General features: G+C 44.4%; 1 protein-coding gene across 1 annotated transcript in view; it reads right to left on the bottom strand.

Annotated features, from left to right (window-relative positions):
- Positions 1 to 10,879: 10,879 nt before the first annotated feature.
- tafa5l (TAFA chemokine like family member 5, like) overlaps positions 10,880 to 25,377 on the bottom strand; it is a gene marked incomplete at both ends in the record, with an annotated part of 30,052 nt that continues 15,554 nt past the window's right edge. Inside the window, 2 exons of the mRNA XM_083639176.1 lie at positions 10,880 to 10,903; positions 19,922 to 20,049. Coding sequence (XP_083495302.1) covers positions 10,880 to 10,903; positions 19,922 to 20,049 — 152 coding nt within the window. The remainder of the gene's footprint in view (positions 10,904 to 19,921; positions 20,050 to 25,377) is intronic.

Here is a 25,377-nt window from a genome sequence, read left to right as displayed (position 1 = left end):
CGTGGTTGGTACACGACGCATGCGGTCCTGGGCCGAATATGCCCTTGTTTTATTTGTTGTTGTGTCTTCCTTCCTACTGTATCTACCAGTGTGATTTGCACTTCACGGCCACCTACTGGGCTAGTCTATGTTTGCACCACATAAAAAACATGTTATATGCCAAGTGTCCACATTTCACCATCATGACCTTCATTCACTGAAGCAAGACAGATCCAATTCATTGAAGTCGTCTGTACTTACGTGACACTACAATACACTTCCATGCTGCTTCACCATGTCCATCCTACTCTATGTATATTGAGATTCTGCAGGCTAGACCCTCTGAGGTTTCCCCTCAGTCCCGCAGGAGATACAACCTGGCTCAGTCTTCAGAGAGCACTGTCATTACTTGGCTTCACTGCAGAGACAGAAAAGAAGAGGACTTTCGAAAGGCCTTCGGAGTCAAGTCGAAAATCAAGCTACCAAGGTAGAAATATCTTGAAGGAGTCATTGCTGGCGCAAACTGACAGTGGGGGCAAAAAGTACTTCAAAATACTTTAAATATTCCGCTGCCCCTGTCGATGTCTTTCCATGGATCGGTTGTGGTGAACTGGTGAAGGCTCAGTGCCAATCATGTGCGGTGTGGTTAGCTTGAGACTTCCCCAGAGAGATCTCCAGATGTTGGGAGCGAGCAAAGAGGAGTCTTGTGGTTGTGGTGATAGGAGCGAGGCTCCGGGTGTTTTGAACAGAAGGTCAGGTTTGGGCCTTGGGGAATGGACACAATGTTCTGGTGTGGTGAGCGGCCCCAGTCCCTGTTGTACTGTGGATGTCAATAAACCTGCAGAGGAACGGGAGAAAAACAGACAGAAGGAAATAGAAACGTGAGATGAAGACATTTCACATTTGAGCACAGTCTTTTGTGGGGGGTTTCCTCTCCTCTAGCTCTACTTGTAGAAGATTTTACCCTCTTCAGAAAGAACCTATAAATATTAGGTTAGGGTTAGGTTAGGGTGTTTTCCAATCTAATTCATTTCACATCCAGTGGAAGTCTGCAGTTAATGGGTTAATTTACTCAATCAACTGACTTAAAAAAAACTTTTTTTTTTACATTTTATTTTCCTATTTTAAATTTGTATAGAACACAAACAAGACAAAACAGACAAACAGGCTCAGACACAGGACAAAGAAATGAAAAACAAAACAAAAAACAAAAACAAAAATATATAATCATCATTACAAAGTGGTGCCGCCAGCCACCTAAGGTTCTTATGTTCTTGTAAACGATATACCTGGGATCTCACTCAAGGGGTCTATGAGAAGCCAGCCGGGCGAGTCACCCGTCACCCCTAGCCTCGTTGAGGTAGACCAAAATAGACTATCCCAGATAGTCACAAACTTTCTAAGTGCATTGGTTCTCAGGAACCTAAGTCTCTCCATGCGTATAACAGAGGTCATGTCCGTCAACCACAATTGGAAAGAGGGTGGAGAGGGAGATTGCCATTCCTTCAGAATTTGTTTTTTGGCAACAGTTGTCCCCTGTGTCAGAGACTGTTCCACAGCTGTAGGAAAGTTCAGAGAGGACTCTGAGCAGCCGAAGATGGCAAGTTCTGCCTCCGGCTGAAGGGCCTTAGAGTTTAAAAAAAACTTTTTAATAGAACTATATCATGACCATGATGTGGATGAATCTATGATTCAGGGTGACAGTACAGTACAGTACAGTACAGCACAGCACAGTACAGCACAGTACAGTACAGTACAGCACAGCACAGCACAGTACAGCACAGCACAGCACAGCACACAGTACAGCACAGTACAGCACAGCACAGTACAGCACAGTACAGCACAGCACATGATGGAAAGGATTTCTCTGTACCTCGTTCAACCTAATTAAAAACAGCTCACTCCAATCAGAAGGTGTGACATATGTTAATACCTTTCCAGTGTGTCCAATCATTCCAGATATATGAAAAATCAATACAACAAGCAATTCTGATATTTAGAACATTATTTTATATAGAGGATTTAGCATATTCAGTACAAAGACAGGTCAAGTATTTATATTACCCATTCAGAGATCTCTGAGGTGGATTTTCCAGTGGTCTTTCCCTCACAGCAAAATATGTAGCAGGTCAAAAAAAAGACCCCTGAAAACCGACCCCTCCCTTCTCTTTTGCCTGTCCTTTTAAACTGCATCTTCATGTGTGGGCTGGTCTCTCCTTGAAAGTTCCTCCTCCTGGGGGACATCCTTCACTGCTTGAGCTGTCATTGGTCTGTCACTCTTATGATAGGCATGTTTTCTCCTCCTCTTGGTCCGCAATCATGTGACCTGGCTTCCACTGGAGGTCACAGCACTAACCTTCTCCTTGAAATAGTTATCTATTGGTTCCTATCTACCAAAGCAGCTGTTAATATATTTACTTTAAATTCCTATTTTGATTCTTATAATTTGGGTCAGCTAATTTAGCTATTTACCTATTAAAGTCCTATGGTTTAGAACATTATGTAAGGTTATTGTTAGACTTGCTAAACTAAACTATATTCTGGATAGGATCGAATTCAGCTATATTTGGGTTAATCCCAGTCTGAACTGGATTTAAAACATCTTACAGTTCAGACTTACTGTCTCTCGGTCTGTAACCACTCTTATAAGGATGTAACCAGAATGAGAGCGTATTCTTCAATCAAAACAGAGAAAAACTCACCCTGCTTAACCCGGATGAGAAACTCTTATCAAATACCACTTATCAACTAATTCGACTATACCTTTATTTTCCATTCTATAATTACATAATATCAATAGGCTATCATTTATCTAAATATTATAGCACTCTCCTATCGTGCAGCAAGTGGGACAAATTGAAGTTGATCAACACACAACATCAGACTCTCCTCTCATTGGTGCTGTGTCCTTGAGCATATCTTCTCTTTTCTGTGGAAAAATCAGCGCATCTAATGTATGCTCTTAAACTTTATTTCATATCAGATATCAAAACCAGTCAGTCAATCAGTAAGATATATATGCACAATATGCATCAATATACATACAACACTGTGATGCTTCTCACCGAAACCCCTCATCTGGGGGCTTTGTGGAATGTGGCTCCTAGAGAAAAGCCATAAACTCTGTGTTGTTATCCTTATCCCAAAGTGACTAAGTGACTGAGCAGAGACATATATCCACTAAAGGTTAATAGACCATCCTCAGATAACAGTCTAAGAGAAGTTTTACTGCTAGCCAGAACCATTCAACCATCTGTTGAATCCATTAATTGACAACCTAGTGCAGTTAGGTCATTTAACCTCTCCATGGCCTGCACGTCTCCTAACAGAGAGGGAGAAGGTTATCTAAACACACTCACAGCAGCTCCTCCGATGACCTAGATCAGAACAGTTAAACATAATTAAAGATATATTTGAATTAACAAATGACAAGATCATCTCTGTAATTGCATATTTTCATATCAGCATGCAGGGCCGCCATGCTGAAGTATCCACCTTCTGTTGAGTCCAAACTGGGCCTATGGAGGAAATGTTTGATCAAAAAATAGAGATTGGGGAGAGAAATCTATCAATCCCCCTTTCACACCTATTCTATAGGTGTGAACTTTTTACTCCATTATTTCGTCCCAATGCGGCACCGGACGGTCCAATTACTTCTCCTGAAACATAGCATATTATAGCACTGTGATTTGAGTTATCTTAAACATATTCTTCAACTTGGCTCTTCATCTTTGCTCCTTATTGAATCTAACATAACCCCCAGTTGAAACCCCCCTAACGACAACATTCAGTTCATTCAGTAGCATAACTGTTCCCATATTTTTCCTGGAACCCACTTAGACAACATTAAACCTCAGCACAAACACAACTTAACCCCATTAGTACATGTATTCATTTCCAAATTCGTCATATTTTGGTTGCCCCCTTGTCCCAATTTGCACCCATACCCCCTTGATTCCATTTGTAACCAAATGAGTGCATGATGATTTGCTTAGATCCCACTATGCAAAAATGAAACCCACATCTTTGATATTGGAATTGTCCCGGTGTGTGGTCCTCTGGTGACGTACCACTGTACCTGAAAACATCAGATTTCACAATGTGCCTGTATTTTAAACAAAATAATTTCTTGTATTTTTATTAGTACAACAAGTCGCTTGTATGGCAGATAATGTTTGAGATACTCTGTGAGTACATATCCAATTGTTTACTTTTATAATTTGTTTGCAATGCACCTCATAAACAAGATGGCTCCTGAGTGAACATTCACAGCTTACAGAGAGACAATGTATTGACCTTGTAGACTTGTGGCAATAAACAATGGGGCGGAGGGTAACCCCAGAAGGTGCTGTGAGTGGGGGAGGGGCGGGCTAGACCCCTGGCAGTTCACTTGAGTAATTTTGGGGATGGCATAACCCCACTAGGTAAAACAGTGAGGGCCAACATTGTTCACAATACTTCAAACGCAAACTCAAGACTGTCTGTCCTCAGAGGGCATTGACTTATTTATAAATACTTTTAAAAACCTCTCCAGCGTACTTTAAGTATAAATTTAACTATGTGTAGCTTTTCTCAAACGGAAAAATGATAGTGTATCTTACCTGGGTCTGAGCTAGTTCTTCTATAGGGACGACAGAGAGAATTTTCAAGTTAATCAACAAACCCTTCATTTATGCAAAGTTGTCAACTAAACAAACTCATTATATAGGCCTAACTATTGTTATTTTATGTGTCACTGCAAACTTTCTATTCAGTACGTATTACTATATAATGTACAGTATACAGTGTTCCCCACTGCTGTAATTTCCCAGTCCAATCTATTTTCATAACTCATTATATCTGACACGTCGTCAGTGTGTTTTGCTGAGATTTAACCCTCCATCTGGGTCCATTCTATATTCTATGCATTCATTCACCATGCATTCCACAATGTATGGGGACCCCCCTTTGGTCTAAATTAATCAAACAACTATCAATAATCTTCAGATCAATTGACACCTCAAACGAGTAACAGACATCACTTCCCATATCACAGCCACACCGACAAAACACAGCACCATTTCGCCAATCTAAATATTATAATCAATGCTTTCATTCTCCATAGAAACAATGAACGTTCACGCCCCATACTATCAGCATTGTATTCCCACGCATCCACATAAAAACCCACATTCCACAAACTTCATCACACATACCAACCCACTCAAATCCTATCTGTCTGTAATTATCACACTCAAATCAACTCAAACATTCATGAACTTATCCCTAGATAATCAGCCACTTAGAGCAGCCTCCTGGTGTAATGCCTTGCAGCCTATAGGCTACTACCCGAGCAGCCCCCCTTGGATCAAACTGTATATTACCAAAGTAACGCGAGACACACTCAATCACAAACATACATACGGTACATACATGCTCTCCCCTTTTCGCGCACACAGACACATTACTCCATTCTCCTATCCGCACAGGCATAGAGACACACACATTCACCTCAAACAACACAGCGCCTCAAACCCCCCTCCCAAGAACAACAAACATAGCGTTTTTCCAAGCGGTCCACATCCAGACCTAGACGCCGTTCCATCCGGACCGAGCCCTATAACAAACAAATCATTAAATAGTTACATTTTCACGGAGCGTCTTCATTCTAACCGGCACAGGCTTTTCTAGCCTTTACGGTACTACAGGTTTATCTGTCAGGAAGCTCACAGACCAATGCATACACTGTATCTCACCATACGTGATGCTGCTCAGCCAATCTACAAGTGAATCGATTCTGCCTGCTACTGCTTTACAGAGTTAACACATAGACGGACGGAGGAGAGGCAAAACTCAGAGAAATGCGAAAAGTGTGATGTGATCCTGATCATCTGTCTACATGGAAGCGCCACACATGAGCAAACACACACACACTCAAATCCAGACTGAGGGCACACACTGCCCATCGAGATGCGAAGTTTGCTTTGCTTGCGACCAACAGATAAAAGACAAACAAACAGACAGACAGACAGACTAACAGGCAGACAAAAACTAAATAAAGGTTGTCGATGTCTGTTTTGATTTAACAGTCAATCGTTTACTATAATTACTACAATACTGCGGTGTTGATTTTCAGACTCGCTTTTGTGCATAGCGTGACTTATTTCATGCAATATTAATCCCGGCTCCATGGTCGTTTTACTGTAAGTGTGAGCTGACTTCACGACTGCCTACTGACGCCCGTGTTGCAGGACGGCCTAGCCGCAAATTTAGGGTGCAGGGCGTAGGCCAGACCGAGGGAAAAGATCCCACGTTTTGGCCAAAAAACATGTTATTCACGCAGTTTGATCAAATATCGATTCCTCAGAATTTGCTTGCCAAAGGCTCTTATTTTAAAATAACATTACCTCAGTGATCCCGCGCATGCAGCCAAATATAATCAATAATCTAATAGGCTATTTGGTAACGGCAAGCCTAATGCTCAGTAAAATAGCCAAACATCGCTTAATACTCGAATTGTTCTCCAATAAATTGAATAATTTGGAGGTCACATTCCATGACCAAATTTGCCATTTATTAACAATATTAGGCTATCTACAATTCTCCGCCTGCCAGACGGGGCGGCGTTTCCTCACAGACTTCTCCTGCCACATTCCAGAGCCCACTCAGACAGTAAAAGTGCCAGCACCATCACAGCCGTGGCCATTTGCCTGCACCCGGACCCTTGGTTAGAAGCTGCGCGCATCAACTTGTGGTGTATTTTCCACAAACAGTTTTTTCATAAGCGTCAAAATACTGTTGATTCTATTTATATACTATACTCTTACATATTACCGTTCCACTGTGACAGGCGTCCCTGCACAGTGAATTTAAAAATCATTTACATTCATTCTCTTCTTCTCAAACTTACAGCAAAGTTATGAATCATAAAGCAGTATAACACAAAAATACAAAGGAATACTAACCCAACGTGACCTAATCTTGCATTAAATTCACCTTGTTGTTTGAATTTATAGCATAAACCTTTGTGTCTAATTTACATAGCAACATAAATTGGAAGAATCTAAAATTCAACTCAAAATATGTATATTGATATTACTAATAGGCTATTAGACAATTCAGTGTTATTTCTTCCCCATTTTAAATAATCTTTTATGATCTTAGTTAGCTGATTTTTTCACAATTCATATTATAGCAAAACCTTCAAGATATATTACAATAAAATGCAAAAACCTGAGCCTTAATGCTCTCTGTACAAAACGGACTCCCCCAGAACACGCCGGTTCTGTATAAATAACACATTTTTGCTATGATTTTGGAAAATTACTGTTATTCCTCACATGCACTCAATCAGCAATATGATCTTGAGAAAGTTACTTTTATCCCCTCACATATGCTAGCGGCCTTGGGCAGATGTTTTTGACGTACAATCTCGCCCACAGGTCTTTCCAAAATATCAAAACACGTGTCTGACCAGCTTTGTACTGGTTTCTAAATTTGATTGATAAATTACAGCATTTGTGGAATCCAGTTAGTGTAACAATAATTTAGAATAGCCAATGCAGATATTTTTATGAAAAAGGTAATCCGTAAACCCTTTATTGATATTTTCCCGGGATGTTAAGCCACTGTTTTCCTGAAATGCTTGATCAGAATGCTTGCTTTTTCAAAATATGGATCATAATCACGTCGGGGTACACCATTTGATGGAAAGGATTTCTCTGTACCTCGTTCAACCTAATTAAAAACAGCTCACTCCAATCAGAAGGTGTGACATATGTTAATACCTTTCCAGTGTGTCCAATCATTCCAGATATATGAAAAATCAATACAACAAGCAATTCTGATATTTAGAACATTATTTTATATAGAGGATTTAGCATATTCAGTACAAAGACAGGTCAAGTATTTATATTACCCATTCAGAGATCTCTGAGGTGGATTTTCCAGTGGTCTTTCCCTCACAGCAAAATATGTAGCAGGTCAAAAAAAAGACCCCTGAAAACCGACCCCTCCCTTCTCTTTTGCCTGTCCTTTTAAACTGCATCTTCATGTGTGGGCTGGTCTCTCCTTGAAAGTTCCTCCTCCTGGGGGACATCCTTCACTGCTTGAGCTGTCATTGGTCTGTCACTCTTATGATAGGCATGTTTTCTCCTCCTCTTGGTCCGCAATCATGTGACCTGGCTTCCACTGGAGGTCACAGCACTAACCTTCTCCTTGAAATAGTTATCTATTGGTTCCTATCTACCAAAGCAGCTGTTAATATATTTACTTTAAATTCCTATTTTGATTCTTATAATTTGGGTCAGCTAATTTAGCTATTTACCTATTAAAGTCCTATGGTTTAGAACATTATGTAAGGTTATTGTTAGACTTGCTAAACTAAACTATATTCTGGATAGGATCGAATTCAGCTATATTTGGGTTAATCCCAGTCTGAACTGGATTTAAAACATCTTACAGTTCAGACTTACTGTCTCTCGGTCTGTAACCACTCTTATAAGGATGTAACCAGAATGAGAGCGTATTCTTCAATCAAAACAGAGAAAAACTCACCCTGCTTAACCCGGATGAGAAACTCTTATCAAATACCACTTATCAACTAATTCGACTATACCTTTATTTTCCATTCTATAATTACATAATATCAATAGGCTATCATTTATCTAAATATTATAGCACTCTCCTATCGTGCAGCAAGTGGGACAAATTGAAGTTGATCAACACACAACATCAGACTCTCCTCTCATTGGTGCTGTGTCCTTGAGCATATCTTCTCTTTTCTGTGGAAAAATCAGCGCATCTAATGTATGCTCTTAAACTTTATTTCATATCAGATATCAAAACCAGTCAGTCAATCAGTAAGATATATATGCACAATATGCATCAATATACATACAACACTGTGATGCTTCTCACCGAAACCCCTCATCTGGGGGCTTTGTGGAATGTGGCTCCTAGAGAAAAGCCATAAACTCTGTGTTGTTATCCTTATCCCAAAGTGACTAAGTGACTGAGCAGAGACATATATCCACTAAAGGTTAATAGACCATCCTCAGATAACAGTCTAAGAGAAGTTTTACTGCTAGCCAGAACCATTCAACCATCTGTTGAATCCATTAATTGACAACCTAGTGCAGTTAGGTCATTTAACCTCTCCATGGCCTGCACGTCTCCTAACAGAGAGGGAGAAGGTTATCTAAACACACTCACAGCAGCTCCTCCGATGACCTAGATCAGAACAGTTAAACATAATTAAAGATATATTTGAATTAACAAATGACAAGATCATCTCTGTAATTGCATATTTTCATATCAGCATGCAGGGCCGCCATGCTGAAGTATCCACCTTCTGTTGAGTCCAAACTGGGCCTATGGAGGAAATGTTTGATCAAAAAATAGAGATTGGGGAGAGAAATCTATCACACAGCACAGCACAGTACAGTACAGTACAGCACAGTACAGTACAGCACAGTACAGCACAGTACAGTACAGTACAGTACAGCACAGTACAGTACAGTACTTACTATCAACCACAATGATTAAGGCACTAATGTACCCGTACCTGAGGATCAGAGGGAAATAACAACAACATGATTATCAGGCGGTGCGACCCTGTGAAATCTTTACTTGCATTTGCGCCGCCCACCCACATGGCATGGCATGTGTCTTAAAGGACACCCGCAACATACTAAAAAAATCTGTTAATGTTGAAATGGTCGTTATCGGTTAAACGGTTACCGGTTGACATCCCTATTTCAGACGCTTAAATATGAGTTGGCAAATCTACAAAGAATGGCATGAATTCCCAGGCCTGGCAAATCAATATTTATGATGCCCCCAATTCCCCTCTTCTCCCTGTCCTTGGTAATTGTGTGTGATTCATGTTGTTTTCTTGGTGGAAGAGGGAAAATCTATCTTAGCATAGAGCATGCAGATTCCACATGCCTCTGGTTCTGTCCAATATAAAAGCTTCACAGACACTGCGTCGTGTTCTCGGCAGATTTCAGTCGATTTCCTTCTCTATTAAAGAAAACAACAACATTTCTGGAAGTGAAGTTAACCTGCCAGTGAATGTCAGGCGAACCTCGATGCAACGTTTATTCAGTGAATATCGGCCTGGTCTTATTCATTAATTTGACTAATCACCTTAGTCAATGGCATTTAGTAGGGTCATATGATTTCCGCAATACAGAAAAAATGGACAGAATCACAGAATTTGCCCATAAAAATGTAATCAAATTTAAAACAAAAATAATTTGGCTGACATTTGTAAAAAAAAAAAAGAGAGAGAAAAAAGTAAGCCTAATTACTGTAGTAACATAAATAAATGATTTCATTGTAAAATAGGCCTCAAGAAATAATTGTGTTTTCAAGGGGAAACAGTGGAGTCCAGACTTCCGCTCCTGCGTTGGAGGGAGGTTGAGTTTTTCAGCGTAGAGCAGAGATGTGGGGAAACAGTAGATGGATAAATCCAGAAGGAGGCGGTAATGCAACATAAAGGAAAAAACTGCCATAAAACACCACAGAGGAAGAATTGCGTTCATCAACCAAACAAACAAACAAAATAATCGACCCTAACTTAACCCTAATTAAAAAAATATATATATATATATATATAAATTTGGGAAGAAATAAAATGGAATTTGGAGAAAGAAAAAAAACTGATTTCATATGACCCAAATTTAGAAAGTGATTTTGAAAGCACTAGGCAGCGCTCGATTCCTAGGCTCGCTAGCGGCCTCACCGAGCTGGCCCTGCAGCTCGACCGCAGTGCGGTGAGCCATGTGACTCACATTTCACCGCATTATTTCTTCTTTCGAACACTGCATTGCATTCTACAACATTCAGTGTTCAGTGTTGCACAGAATACAATATGTAATGAAACAAACTCAGCTACTCACCTGTTTTCCTGCGTTTTCTACGATGGCTCCTTTGGCAAAGGCTGCAACAGAGAGGAGAGGGTCAGTGTCAGAGGAGCAGAGAGGAGAGGGTCAGTGTCAGAGGAGGAGAGGAGGAGATGGTCAGTGTCAGAGGAGGAGAGGAGGAGAGGGTCAGTGTCAGAGGAGCAGAGAGGAGATGGTCAGTGTCAGAGGAGGAGGAGATGGTCAGTGTCAGAGGAGGAGAGGGTCAGTGTCAGAGGAACAGAGAGGAGAGGGTCAGTGTCAGAGGAGCAGAGAGGAGATGGTCAGTGTCAGAGGATCAGAGAGGAGATGGTCAGTGTCAGAGGAGGAGAGGGTCAGTGTCAGAGGAGCAGAGAGGAGATGGTCAGTGTCAGAGGAGGAGAGGGTCAGTGTCAGAGGAGGAGAGGGTCAGTGTCAGAGGAGGAGGAGATGGTCAGTGTCAGAGGAACAGAGAGGAGAGGGTCAGTGTCAGAGGAGCAGAGAGGAGAGGGTCAGTGTCAGAGGAGCAGAGAGGAGAGGGTCAGTGTCAGAGGATCAGAGAGGAGATGGTCAGTGTCAGAGGAGGAGAGGGTCAGTGTCAGAGGAGGAGAGGGTCAGTGTCAGAGGAGCAGAGAGGAGATGGTCAGTGTCAGAGGAGGAGAGGGTCAGTGTCAGAGGAGCAGAGAGGAGATGGTCAGTGTCAGAGGAGGAGAGAGGAGAGGGTCCGTGTCAGAGGAGGAGAGGGTCAGTGTCAGAGGAGGAGATGGTCAGTGTCAGAGGAGGAGAGGAAGAGAGGGTCAGTGTCAGAGGAGCAGAGAGGAGAGGGTCAGTGTCAGAGGAGCAGAGAGGAGATGGTCAGCGTCAGATAAGCAGCCTTCAATGTCTTTCCCATGATTGAAGCAAACAGTCAGGCTGTTTCCCTCAGAACATTGGCCTTGGACGTGGAGCAGCATGTCTGCCTTAAAGCACAGATGGCACCGCTCTCATCTATATAATGAGGCCAGACGATGGAAGTGGACGGTTACTTTGTTCTCTTGTGGAGACATTAGGGAATCATCACATCATCATTTCCCCGGTACGCTGATCTCTGTTGTCCACCTGAGGAGCAGTCAGGTATGCTGATCTCTGTTGTCCACCTGAGGAGCAGTCAGGTATGCTGATCTCTGTTGTCCACCTGAGGAGCAGTCTGGACGGGTTGCATCAGCTGAGATGGTTGGTCGGTGGTTTTCAAAAATTCGATTTCCAGATTCCATATTATTTTGATCAACTGACTTCATAACGTGAATCTACATTGTTACGTCTGTCTAGTAAAATGATTACAACTTCATAAAGTGTCATATTAACATTCATAAACAGCTTAAACATGCTCATAGACAAAGTTTTCAGCTTTACAGCTCTCCTTGCCTGCAGGTAAGAATTGCATTATGGATTATTATTATTATTATTATTATTTTTTGCATTATGGGATACTTGGCTGTATGTGTACAATACAGTACACTGCCAATTGACGTGTCATATATGAATGCTATACTGTACTCTACTGTATACTGTAAGTACAGTAGCTATACTGTACTGTACTGTATACTGTAAGTACAGTAGCTATACTGTACTCTACTGTATACTGTAAGTACAGTAGCTATACTGTACTGTACTCTACTGTATACTGTAAGTACAGTAGCTATACTGTACTGTACTCTACTGTATACTGTAAGTACAGTAGCTATACTGTACTCTACTGTATACTGTAAGTACAATAGCTATACTGTACTGTACTCTACTGTATACTGTAAGTACAGTAGCTATACTGTACTCTACTGTATACTGTAAGTACAATAGCTATACTGTACTGTACTCTACTGTATACTGTAAGTATAATAGCTATACTGTACTGTACTCTACTGTATACTGTAAGTACAGTAGCTATACTGTACTCTACTGTATACTGTAAGTATAATATCTATACTGTACTGTACTCTACTGTATTCACGAGTTTCCTGGTGAGACCGTGGGCGCTTCCATGACACCCTCCCTCTCGGTTTCCAGCTGCTGGTTGCCTGTTTCCGCCCAGGACCGTTCATAGAGAAAGAGACTGAAAATAATCATAATAATTGTTGTGACTTTGTACCTACCTATGTCTTGTAATGGAGCCCCCCAGCACAATAATTTCTAACATGCATAATTGTACAACGGAGTGACAATATCTTGAATCTTGAAAGAGAGAGACCGCTAAAGCTCTGTTCAATGACCAAATAATAAGAGTTCCGGTTTGGACGTTTAGCCTTCAAAACAAAAGCTGCCGCTATGCAACCACATACTATTTTTAGCCATATCAGCTAAAATAAGCCAAACTCTTTGACAGCGGCGCGCACCTCCTTGCGAGTGAATCTTTTTTTAACAGGAAGTCGACAACCAGCAACCACTAAGAATCATGGGAAACGTAGGTCCAGGAATAAGGTGAATAGTGTTAAAGTACAGTAGCTGGTTGACTGGAGGAAGACAACAGCTCCCTGGGCTTCTTCATATTAGTGAACCAGCCACTTTATAGATGATGACTCGGCTAATCATAATCAGGAAGCTAATGGTCTGTTTAGCCAATCAGAGTAGCCCAGGCGAGACGGCTGTCTGGGAAGCACATTGGCATTCTCAGCAGCCTCTCCTCTCTCCTCTCTTTTCTCCCCTCTTCTCTTCTCTCCTCTCCTCCCCTCTCCTCTCCCCTCTCTTCTCTCCCCCCTCTTCTCTCTTCTCTCCTCTCCCCTCTCTCCTCTTCTCTCCTCCCTCTTTTCTCTTCTCTCCCCCCTCTTTTCTCTTCTCTCCCCCCTCTTTTCTCTTCTCTCCCCTCTCCCTTCTCTCCTCTTCTCTCCTCCCTCTTTTCTCTCCCCTCCCCTCTCTCTCCTCTCCCCTCCCCTCCCCTCTCTCCTCTTCTCTTTTCTCCTTTCCTCTCCCCTCTCTTCTCTCATCTCCCCTCTTCTCTCCCCCCTCTTTTCTCTTCTCTCCCCTCTCCTTTCTCTCTTCTCTCCTCTCCCCTCTCTCCTCTTCTCTCCTCCCTCTTTTCTCTTCTCTCCCCCCTCTTTTCTCTTCTCTCCCCTCTCCCTTCTCTCTTCTCTCCTCTCCCCTCCCCTCTCTCCTCTTCTCTCCTCCCTCTTTTCTCTTCTCTCCCCCCTCTTTTCTCTCCCCTCCCCTCTCCCTTCTCTCTCCTCTCCCCTCCCCTCCCCTCTCTCCTCTTCTCTCTTCTCCTTTCCTCTCCCCTCTCTTCTCTCATCTCCCCTCTTCTCTCCCCCCTCTTTTCTCTTCTCTCCCCTCTCCCTTCTCTCTTCTCCTCTCCCCTCCCCTGTCTCCTCTTCTCTCCTCTCCTCTCCCCTCCCCTCTCTATTCTCCTCCCCTCTTCTCTTCTCCTCTCCCCTCTCCTCTCTCTGGGCTGTGTCAGGCTTTTTCTGCAGCAGCAGCAGCCAGGCTAACTTGGTATTCTGCTGCCCTGCCTGTTGCTCTGCGATCTGTTGGATCTGTCTGTCCCGCCGAACCAGCCTCACGAAAGCACAGCCCCTCCGAGGAGGCAGTGATCCCTCACAGCTCTCTGGCAGCAGGTCATCTAAATGCTAAGTTCTTCCACTGCATCTGGAAATCAAAACAAGAAGAGAAAACAGGCCTGGAGGGCGCTTAAGGGTTGGAAGCGATAAGAGCTTATAGACCTTATTCGCTAACCCTGGACGGCACCATATTGTTGACATACTCTCCTGCACGCACAGCACTGCAGCTGACAACTAGTAACAGCCTTATTGTCCTTTCTGTTCCATTACAAAATAGCGATAGTGATCATGACAGCAATAAAAAAAAACACAGTTGTTGTTTGTATGCTGCCGTTAATGCCTGTAATAATAAACAAAAGAAAAAATGAGGTGAACAGACTTTGCTGTGAGGAGCTGTCTCAGGAGTTTCAGCTGTCTCTCTCTCTATCTCCTGTGCTGCTGACGTATCCTCAGTCTCGCTCCCTTCACGTCTGTGGACGGTAGAGATAGAGACAGTCTTTATTGCTGTCATTACTACAGCCATGTTTAACACAGGTCACCATCCGAACACAACAGGAACGATACAGGTAATGCTGACAGCGGCTAGCTTCCTATAAACGCTGCTCTTACATAGGCTGTCACTTGAGAGCTGCGTGGGCGTGCCCGTACGTGAGTTACGTCAATCGAATAAGGTCTATAAGGGCACAATAGTAAACCCTTGGCTTTTTTTTTTTGGGCATGATTGACAGGTCGCTGCGGCTTATATAACTCACCCATTTATTCACCTTATTCACCACGCCCACTTTTTCTCTCTTCCGCGTTCGACGCAAACGTATTTGTTCTTCCGGTTCAGCGCTAGTTGCCTACTGTGGCTAATATTAGCCACTAGTTAGTTATGTTATATGGCAGTAAAATGCCACTGAATGACCAAATTGATATAACTTTTAACCATTTCGAGTAACACTGTTTCCATACGGATCACCAGCGTTAGTTTGTTGTTTATAACGTGGCTATATTCATAACATTTTCTATCTCGGATGCGTTATTCCGAATCCCACATAGGTTACGCTGGCGCAAAACGTGTGGGTTTCAGGACGAAACAGTCTCGAGCCACTAACGTCATCTTTAGAGCACAATATTCCTGGAATGCAAGTTTAACTAAACATGTCCTCTGCATTCTACATAAAATTAAGATATTACGGGTTGTTTTATTTTGTATGTTACATACTTATTGGCCAAGATATGTTCGTTTATGGGGGAGTAATTCTGCCAGTTTAGGAGAGGAGTGTGGGCGGCCATCTTGCCTGTGGGGTTTTTGGCAAGTCAAAACGGAAATACTATTACGAAATGACGTAATGCGGAAGCGTCCATGTGTGGGCAAAGAATAAGGTGAATAGTAAAATAGATGATAGAAAAGACTATGTTTTGGGCATGATTGACAGGTCGCTGGGAAAGCCCTGGTCTTTTGCCATTTTCCATGAGCTGAACAAGAAACCCAAGATGGCAACGGCCACACTAGGCTTCAAAACGGGAGTCCAAAAAACAACAGGCAACATCACACTGACTCTGTCCATAATTTGAGACGGTCGATTCTGACGAGTGCACCTGCTCCCATAACGTGGTGCCCCCTCCTCTCCTCTGCTCTGCTCTCCACTCTGTACCTGAGCTGCTCCCATAACGTGGTGCCCCCCTCCTCTCCTCTCCTCTCTGTACCTGAGCTGCTCCCATAACGTGGTGCCCCCCTCCTCTCCTCTCCTCTCTGTACCTGAGCTGCTCCCATAACGTGGTGCCCCCCTCCTCTCCTCTCCTCTCCTCTCCTCTCCTCTCCTCTCCTCTGTGTCTCAGGCCAACTCTTAGCCATCGATTGGAGGGATTGTTGAAGTAGCAGCAGAGTGCTGAGGTGGCAGAAGCGGTCGGCACTATTAACTGCTCCGACTAATTAAAAGGGTAACGAGGTGAGTTTGCTCAGCTCGCCTGCCAAGCCGAGCACAGAGCGCTGCTCACTGCCCACGCTGTTTACAAGCCGAGCACAGAGCGCTGCTCACTGCCCACGCTGTTTACAAGCTGAGCACAGAGCGCTGCTCACTGCCCACGCTGTTTACAAGCCGAGCACAGAGCGCTGCTCACTGCCCACGCTGTTTACAAGCCGAGCACAGAGCGCTGCTCACTGCCCACGCTGTTTACAAGCTGAGCACAGAGCGCTGCTCACTGCCCACGCTGTTTACAAGCTGAGCACAGAGCGCTGCTCACTGCCCACGCTGTTTACAAGCCGAGCACAGAGTGGTGCTCAATGCCCACGCTGTTTACAAGCTGAGCACAGAGCGCTGCTCACTGCCCACGCTGTTTACAAGCTGAGCACAGAGCGCTGCTCACTGCCCACGCTGTTTACAAGCTGAGCACAGAGCGCTGCTCACTGCCCACGCTGTTTACAAGACCGAAATCCAAAGACATCGCAGACGTATTAATCTACCGCTGGCACGAGGATGAGCGAGATTGAAAGATAGGGGTGGAGAGAGAAACACACCAATAAGCGCTTTGCTAATTGCTTAAACACTTGGAGCTCATCTCTGAGCTTGAGGTCTCTAGAGATGCACCGATCCACTTCTTTCAGCTGCGATCCAACTCCCATACCGATAGTGATTCTGATACCAGAGCTCTTGGCAACTCTCCCAAGGAGTGTGTGGAGAGAGGAGTGTGTGTGTGGAGAGAGGAGTGTGTGCAGTGGAGAGAGGAGTGTGTGGAGAGAGGAGTGTGTGGAGAGAGGAGTGTGTGGAGAGAGGAGTGTGTGTGGAGAGAGGAGTGTGTGGAGAGAGGAGTGTGTGCAGTGGAGAGAGGAGTGTGTGGAGAGAGGAGTGTGTGTGTGGAGAGAGGAGTGTGTGCAGTGGAGAGAGGAGTGTGTGGAGAGAGGAGTGTGTGCAGTGGAGAGAGGAGTGTGTGGAGAGAGGAGTGTGTGTGGAGAGAGGAGTGTGTGGAGAGAGGAGTGTGTGCAGTGGAGAGAGGAGTGTGTGGAGAGAGGAGTGTGTGCAGTGGAGAGAGGAGTGTGTGGAGAGACTGTGTCAGGCTCTTCTCATTGACTGATCAAAGCCTACGAAAGGCAACTTTCGTAGGATAAGAGAAGCTCATCTCATGACTTTTCTTATCACTGCTATGCTGACGACACTCAGCTCTACCTCTCTTTCCCCCCCTCAGACACCCACATCGAGGCACGTATCGCTGCATGCCTCAAAGACATTGGTGCTTGGATGTCTGCCCACCATCTCAAGCTGAATCTTGGTAAGACAGAGCTACTCTTCCTCCCCGGGAAAGACTCAAGACTGTCCCCTCACTGACCTTTCCATCTCCATTGACAACACTACTGTGTTTCCCTCTCAAACAGCTAAGAACCTTGGAGTGATCCTTGACAATCAGCTGTCCAACTCAGCCTACATCGCAGCAACTGCCCGCTCCTGTAGGTTCTCCCTGTACAACATCCGCAAAATCCGTCCGTTTCTCACAAGGGAAGCAACACAACTCCTGGTCCAGGCACTTGTCATCTCTCGCCTGGACTACTGCAATGTTCTTCTGGCTGGGCTACCTGCTGCAGCCATCCGTCCGCTTCAGCTCATCCAGAACGCTGCAGCCCGTCTGGTATTCAACCAACCCAAATTCTCTCATGTCACTCCCCTCTTCCGGGACCTTCACTGGCTTCCCATCTCGGCTCGCATCAAATTCAAGACACTGGTACTGGCCTACAGGGCAGTCCACATGTCAGCCCCTTCCTATCTGCAATCTATGGTCAAGTTCCAAACTTCTCATCGCTCCCTCTGCTCCTCCACCCGTCCAGATCGCCTCCTCCTCCACCGCTACGTGGGCTCAAAAGTCGCCCGTCCCGATCGCGACTCTTCTCGTCCCTGGCCCCTCAATGGTGGAATGAGCTCCCCCCTTCGGTCAGAACGGCCGAATCACTGCCAATCTTTAGGCGGAGACTAAAAACTCACCTTTTCAGGCTACACCTTGGCCCTTCTTGAACTAACATCTTAAAAAAAAGAAAAAAAAAATACTAATGCTACATGTTACTTATTCCTTCTCAAACTACTTCCTACATGGTGCTAGTCTATCAAAATATCTTAGCTGTCATTGATTGTGTTGCATAGTGGTTTTCTATACCGTTGACAAATTGTGATATTGTAAGTCGCTTTGGAGAAAAGCGTCTGCTAAATGACGTAATGTAATGTAATGTAATGCAACTTGTTGGATGTATTTGTGGGAAGTGTTTTGGTTCACCTCGTCATACCAGCGCTTTTTACCTGCACTAAATCACGCTTGTGGTTCCCCCGACCCGACTGCATTCACTGTTGTTGTTCCAGAGTGACTTTTATCTACACGACTTTCCCTGCTACCAACACTTTCAAGCCAACTGGAGAGTAGGTTTCTTTGTCAGTTAAGAGGCTATTGTCTTTCCCTGCTACCAACACTTTCAAGCCAACTGGAGAGTAGGTTTCTTTGTCAGTTAAGAGGCTATTGTTTGTGTTGCTTGGTCCTTGTATCAGCACAGTCGCAATTCTAATCAATTACTCGTGAATTACTCATTTGCATGTGGTGATGCAATACAATATCAGCCTGAGTCTGCGGTGGGCAAGACATGAGTGTGTAACCACGTTACCACGGTGATGAGATAACCACGTTACCACGGTGATGTGATAACCACGTTACCACGGTGATGAGATAACCACGTTACCACAGTGATGTGATAACCACGTTACCACGGTGATGTGATAACCACGTTACCACGGTGATGAGATAACCACGTTACCACGGTGATGTGATAACCACATTACCACGGTGATGTGATAACCACGTTACCACAGTGATGTGATAACCACGTTACCACGGTGATGTGATAACCACGTTACCACGGTGATGTGATAACCACGTTACCACAGTGATGTGATAACCACGTTACCACGGTGATGTGATAACCACGTTACCACGGTGATGTGATAACCACGTTACCACGGTGATGTGATAACCACGTTACCACGGTGATGTGATAACCACGTTACCACGGTGATGTGATAACCACGTTACCACGGTGATGTGATAACCACGTTACCACGGCGATGAGATAACCACGTTACCACGGTGATGTGATAACCACGTTACCACAGTGATGTGATAACCACGTTACCACGGTGATGTGATAACCACGTTACCACGGTGATGAGATAACCACGTTACCACGGTGATGTGATAACCACGTTACCACGGTGATGTGATAACCACGTTACCACGGTGATGTGATAACCACGTTACCACGGTGATGAGATAACCACGTTACCACGGCGATGAGATAACCACGTTACCACGGTGATGTGATAACCACGTTACCACGGTGATGTGATAACCACGTTACCACGGTGATGAGATAACCACGTTACCACGGTGATGAGATAACCACGTTACCACGGTGATGAGATAACCACGTTACCACGGTGATGTGATAACCACGTTACCACGGTGATGAGATAACCGCGACAGGCCTAGCTGCAGGTCCACCAAACAGCATACTGTATGTCAGCGCTGTGGCTTGTGCCTTACCGTGACGGTCTTGATGCGCCCGCTGCCTCTGGTGCAGGTCCACCCGGAGCGGTTGAACAGGAGGCCGCAGACTTCGCCCTCCAGGCAGGGAGCCATCTCACACCACTGACGGCTCCGCACAATCCGTGCTGGGGAGGGAGACAGGCCCAATTAGATGGACAGACCAGATAGATCGATCAATCCTGTTTTATGCTAGCACAGGGGTTCCCAAACTTTTTCATCTTGAGACCCAAAAGATAAATTGTGTGTCTCCCTGGGACCCAAACTCACAAAAAACTTACGGTAATGGGTTGCCATGACGACCAAAGAAAAAAAGAAACAGAAATTGTTGTATATATACAGTATACTGTACAGTATATAGTGCAGTGCCTGTTCCCAGTTTGAACTCGATCGGACACAGTCATGGACATACGTCATGAAAGTCATGAATTGCATGAAATTCACCTCAGTTCCTCGGCTTCCCAGCAGCACGCCCGCTAAGTTTGAAGTCGATCAGATGAACGGTTCTCGAGATAAACCGCTTTTTGTGTTGCCAGTAGATGTAGGTGGCGCTATGTCGAATTGCATGGAATTTGGCACTGCATTACGTGGGGTTCCCAGCAGCACACTCCCCAAGTTTGAAGTGGATCTTGGGTGCTAATGTAGCACTGAGAATCAAGCATCACAGTATACAAACCTAATACAAAAATATCTAGTATGTAAAATTGCAGGAAATGGTGTATCCATTATGCTAGTAGGCTAACTGTAATGGATATATTTCCAAAGTAACCTATAACCCAGATTGAAGTAGATACAGAGGAGGAAGGCAATACAAATGAAATGCTTTTCAACCATATGAAAGTTTTGTCTGTGGTAGATGTCAGGCATTTGGAGTGAGAGCCCGCGACGGCCTCATTCTCTCTCTCTGCACGATGCTAAATTAGCATCGGCCTGTTAGCTCCACGCTGATAAGCACTGATTGTTCTTTACACAGGGTGGTGAAGCAACACTGAAAGGTTAGCAGCTGTCTGTAGACCTGGCCGGGGCCGATCCCTCAGGACAGCGCACGGTGGAACGAGCTAACATGGGCAGCAAATTGAAAGAGAGGGACTTGTTCAAACCAAACTGTTCAGATATATTTAGAAACAGGAGAGACTGCATAACATTTCACTGGGACCAAAATGTAAAAAATGCGGGTTTAAAGAAAATATTTTTTCGATGTTGTTGTTTTTAAGTTTTGGTCAGAGTGAAATGTTCTATGGTCTCTCCCGATTCTAAATATAGCTGAACCGTTTGGTTTGACCAAGTAAAACTATTTTTATAGGCATTTTACAAAACTATAAATTGTGGAAGAAAATCTCTGGTACAGTGCTGAAGCAGGAAGTGACGTTGGCTTTGCCTCTCTATACCAGCGGTGGAAATGGGCCAAATGACAAGTGACTGAGGTCAGGGGTGACGGCTGGCTCGCCTGGCTGGTTTCTCATGGACCCCTTGCGTGGGATCCCATGCACACTATCTCTTACAAGCACATAAGCACCTTATGCGGCTGGTAGCACCATGTTGTAATGTTGGATGTCAATGATGTATGTATATATTTTTTCTTTCCTTTCTTTTCCTGTGTCTGAGCCTGTTTGTCTTGTTCTATAAAACATATATTGTTATATTGGGTATATTGTTCTATAAAACATTGAAAATAAAATATAAAAAAAGAAAGAGAGAAGTGTGCAATCTTCTTTCCTCTTCTTTACGTATGTGCATCATTCAAGCATGAAGGAGATTAGTTAGTAGTTAGTAGTTAGTAGTAGTTATTGTTTAACCTGTAAGCATTCTCATTTTGAAACTACCAGAGCGCAGGGGCGGGCCTCCAGGTGCAGGCCCCAGGTGCAGGCCCCAGGTGCAAGCCCCAGGTGCAGGCACCAGGTACAAGCCCCAGGTGCAGGCACCAGGTGCAGGCCCCAGGTGCAAGCCCCAGGTGCAGGCACCAGGTGCAAGCCCCAGGTGCAGGCACCAGGTGCAGGCCCCAGGTGCAGGCCCCAGGTGCAAGCCCCAGGTGCAGGCACCAGGTGCAGGCCCCAGGTGCAAGCCCCAGGTGCAGGCACCAGGTACAAGCCCCAGGTGCAGGTACCAGGTGCAGGCACCAGGTGCAAGCCCCAGGTGCAGGCCCCAGGTGTAGGCACCAGGTGCAGGCCCCAGGTGCAGGCCCCAGGTGCAAGCCTCAGGTGCAGGCTGCAGGCCCCAGGTGAAGGCCCCAGGTGCAGGCCCCAGGTGCAAGCCTCAGGTGCAGGCTGCAGGCCCCAGGTGCAGGCCCCAGGTGCAGGCACCAGGTGCAGGCACCAGGTGCAGGCTGCAGGTGCCTCATGCAAGGCAAGATTCTGGGGATGGGGGCACAATTTCTACACTAACTTCTACAATAAGACAATAAGAGCTAAATCTTGTCTGCTTTAGGAGCATAAATTCACATAAAGAAATGATATCCACAATACAAATGAATTTAGAGAAGAATAGAGATAATAAAGCCACAGATGAAAGGAACCTGCAGACATGGTCAAAGTGCTTTCAAACACAATGCAGATTTGCATTAAATCTGCATACATTTCCACAAAGGAAAAATACCCTCTCACCATAAATCTCTATCTCTCTAAAATAACCTACCTCTGCATCAACCTCCTGACTGAGGACTTGGCTGAAAAGATCTGACACCACTGGGCTTGGAGTTCCTCATGCTTTATTCAGTCGGCATGGACAGTTCCTCACTATTCTAAAAAAATAACAATAAATCAAATCTCATGTATTAAGAACATTGTCTCACACATCTCCCCAAACTGCAGAGAGCGGCCCACTACTTGCTTGGCTTTGAGATTCATCGAGTTTGAGAGTTACTAGAAATTGACCTTGAGTGACCCAGAGGCTGCTGAGTGAGAATAAATATGTTTAGTCCACAAATGGCTTTATATACTTAAAAGGGCAAAGAATAATTTAGGGGAATTCACATCAACACAAAGCGTAACTGAGTATCTTCTGAATAGAGGTCAGAGAGAACACGTTTATAGTGAAAGCACTAAACCCACTTGCGTTCCTGTGTAATATGGGTGATGACAGACACCATCTCAGTTGTCAGCAGGCCAGGTTCCGTCTTTAATGCACTGGGTATTAATGGGGTATAGGGTGAGGTTCCATCTTTAATGCACTGGGTATTAATGGGGTATAGGGTGTCTTTAATGCACTGGGTATTAATGGGGTATAGGGTGTCTTTAATGCACTGGGTATTAATGGGGTATAGGGTGTCTTTAATGCACTGGGTATTAATGGGGTATAGGGTGTCTTTAATGCACTGGGTATTAATGGGGTATAGGGTGTCTTTAATGCACTGGGTATTAATGGGGTATAGGGTGCTTTAATGCACTGGGTATTAATAATGGGGTATAGGGTCAGGTTCCGTCTTTAATGCACTGGGTATTAATGGGGTATAGGGTGTCTTTAATGCACTGGGTATTATTAATGGGGTATAGGGTGCGGCGCGCAGCCAGTAATAATCCATTTCCTGCCGCTGTAATCATAGTTCTCGCTAAGTTAATTAGCATCTGTTGAGGGTTACAGAGCACCATCTGCAGAGAGAGAGGTGGTTAAAAGGAGTGTGGAAAGCATGGCACTGGCTCTATGGGACAAGGCTATTACATTAAGATTGAGTCATAGCGTAACGTCGCTGACCTGATGGTGCATCTGATGCTTGTTGTGATATTGTGAGATCCAATCTGCATTGCCTGTGTCATCCCCCGCCCCCTCCCTCTCATCTCTTCCATCACTCTCCACTAGATGCTGCTGTCCAATCAAAATAACAATGAGGAAATGGACGGGCGCTACGCACTGTCCATTAAAAGTGCTGCTTATTGAACGAGAGCATATTGAACGCATCACACAACAATCAACAGGAAAATGCAGCGCTACACCGAGAACGATGGGAGAGACACAATGTCTTGACCAATTTGCTGGTGTCACACTGAATCTGTGGGGGAGGCATAAAGACAACCTGGTGTCACACTGAATCGGTGGGGGAGGCATAAAGACAACCTGGTGTCACACTGAATCGGTGGGGGAGGCATAAAGACAACCTGGTGTCACACTGAATCGGTGGGGGAGGCATAAAGACAACCTGGTGTCATACTGAATCGGTGGGGGAGGCATAAAGACAACCAATAGGAGTCTATGTATGAGAAAAGGGAGAGACGCAAACCCTTTCCTATGTTAGGCTGTAGATAAGGGAGGGGAAACACTAACACCAATTTATTTATTTATTAACACAACCACCTTTTTATTTGCCTTTTATTCACCACCTTTTAGGCTGACATAAACCTTTATCCACCTTATTTCTAGCTGCCATGATGCCTATGGGTGCTTAGGGTTAGGGTTAGGGTTAACCCTAACCCTAACCATGATGCCTATGGGTGCTTCTTCCGGTGTTACGCCCCCCGTTACATTGCTGACAGCTTGACACCCGTCTGTAATGTTTCAAAGCTGCAGGCGAACGGAGCAAATCAGGTCCAGTTTGGCAAAAATCTCATCGATAAATATCCAGTTGCTCAAAGAGCAACAGAAATAGCGGATGTGATAGATACAATTATTACATTCCCTCAAATAAGTCATCAAACCAGTCTTATTTATTGTGACAAGCAACACAAGCAACACTTGTTGCAGCTTGCTCATTTCTGCGCAAGCTGCAACAATCAAGTCACCCTATTATGCGGGGCATTCAAAAATAAGGTGGATAGAGAATAAATAGTAAATCCATAGTATTCATGACTTGCGTTGTGCGAACCCAATGTTTTGTTGTTGTTGGCTGCCATCTTTATGAGCTGTATTTTCTGCACAATTGGAAATAGATTGGAACACTAGTGTCAAACAAACGTCAATATCTCAAAAACTATACATCACATTGCTTCTATTTTTACATTGTGAGTGAGAGCAGAAGTAGCTGAAGGGTTTGACATTATAATTATGTAGGTCATCTTAAAATTGTATCAACTGTCACAGCTTTAATTGTGTGAATTTAGTAAAAAGTGCAGTGGAAAAAGTGAACAGCGAGCACACTCTAAAAAATATACAGCTCCGGTGCAGGGCACACGCAATATCAAGTCACAGTAGAAAAAAGCCAGCACACAAAATGTCCTTTTATGGATTATAATAATAATAATAATAATAATGATTGGATTTATATAGCGCCTTTCCAAGTGCTCAAAGCGCTTCACAGAATCATTATTCGTTCACACCATTCGTACCGGTGGTTCGAAAGCGTGGCAGCCACACATCGGCGCTCAACGGCCCCTCCGACCACCATCATTCATGTCTACATTCATACCAATCATACGAGGCAAGGAGGGTTAAGTGTCTTGCCCAAGGACACAACGACAGCAGCTGGGAGGGAGCGGGGATCGAACCGCCAACCCTTGCGTCATTGGCCGACCCGCTCTACCTCCTGAGCT

Source organism: Poromitra crassiceps, assembly GCF_964638095.1.
Source record: "Poromitra crassiceps genome assembly, chromosome: 6".
Classification (NCBI taxonomy): Eukaryota; Metazoa; Chordata; class Actinopteri; order Beryciformes; family Melamphaidae; genus Poromitra; species Poromitra crassiceps.
The sequence above is the reverse complement of the archived record's forward strand: the minus strand, read 5'-3'. Positions and strand labels throughout refer to the sequence as shown.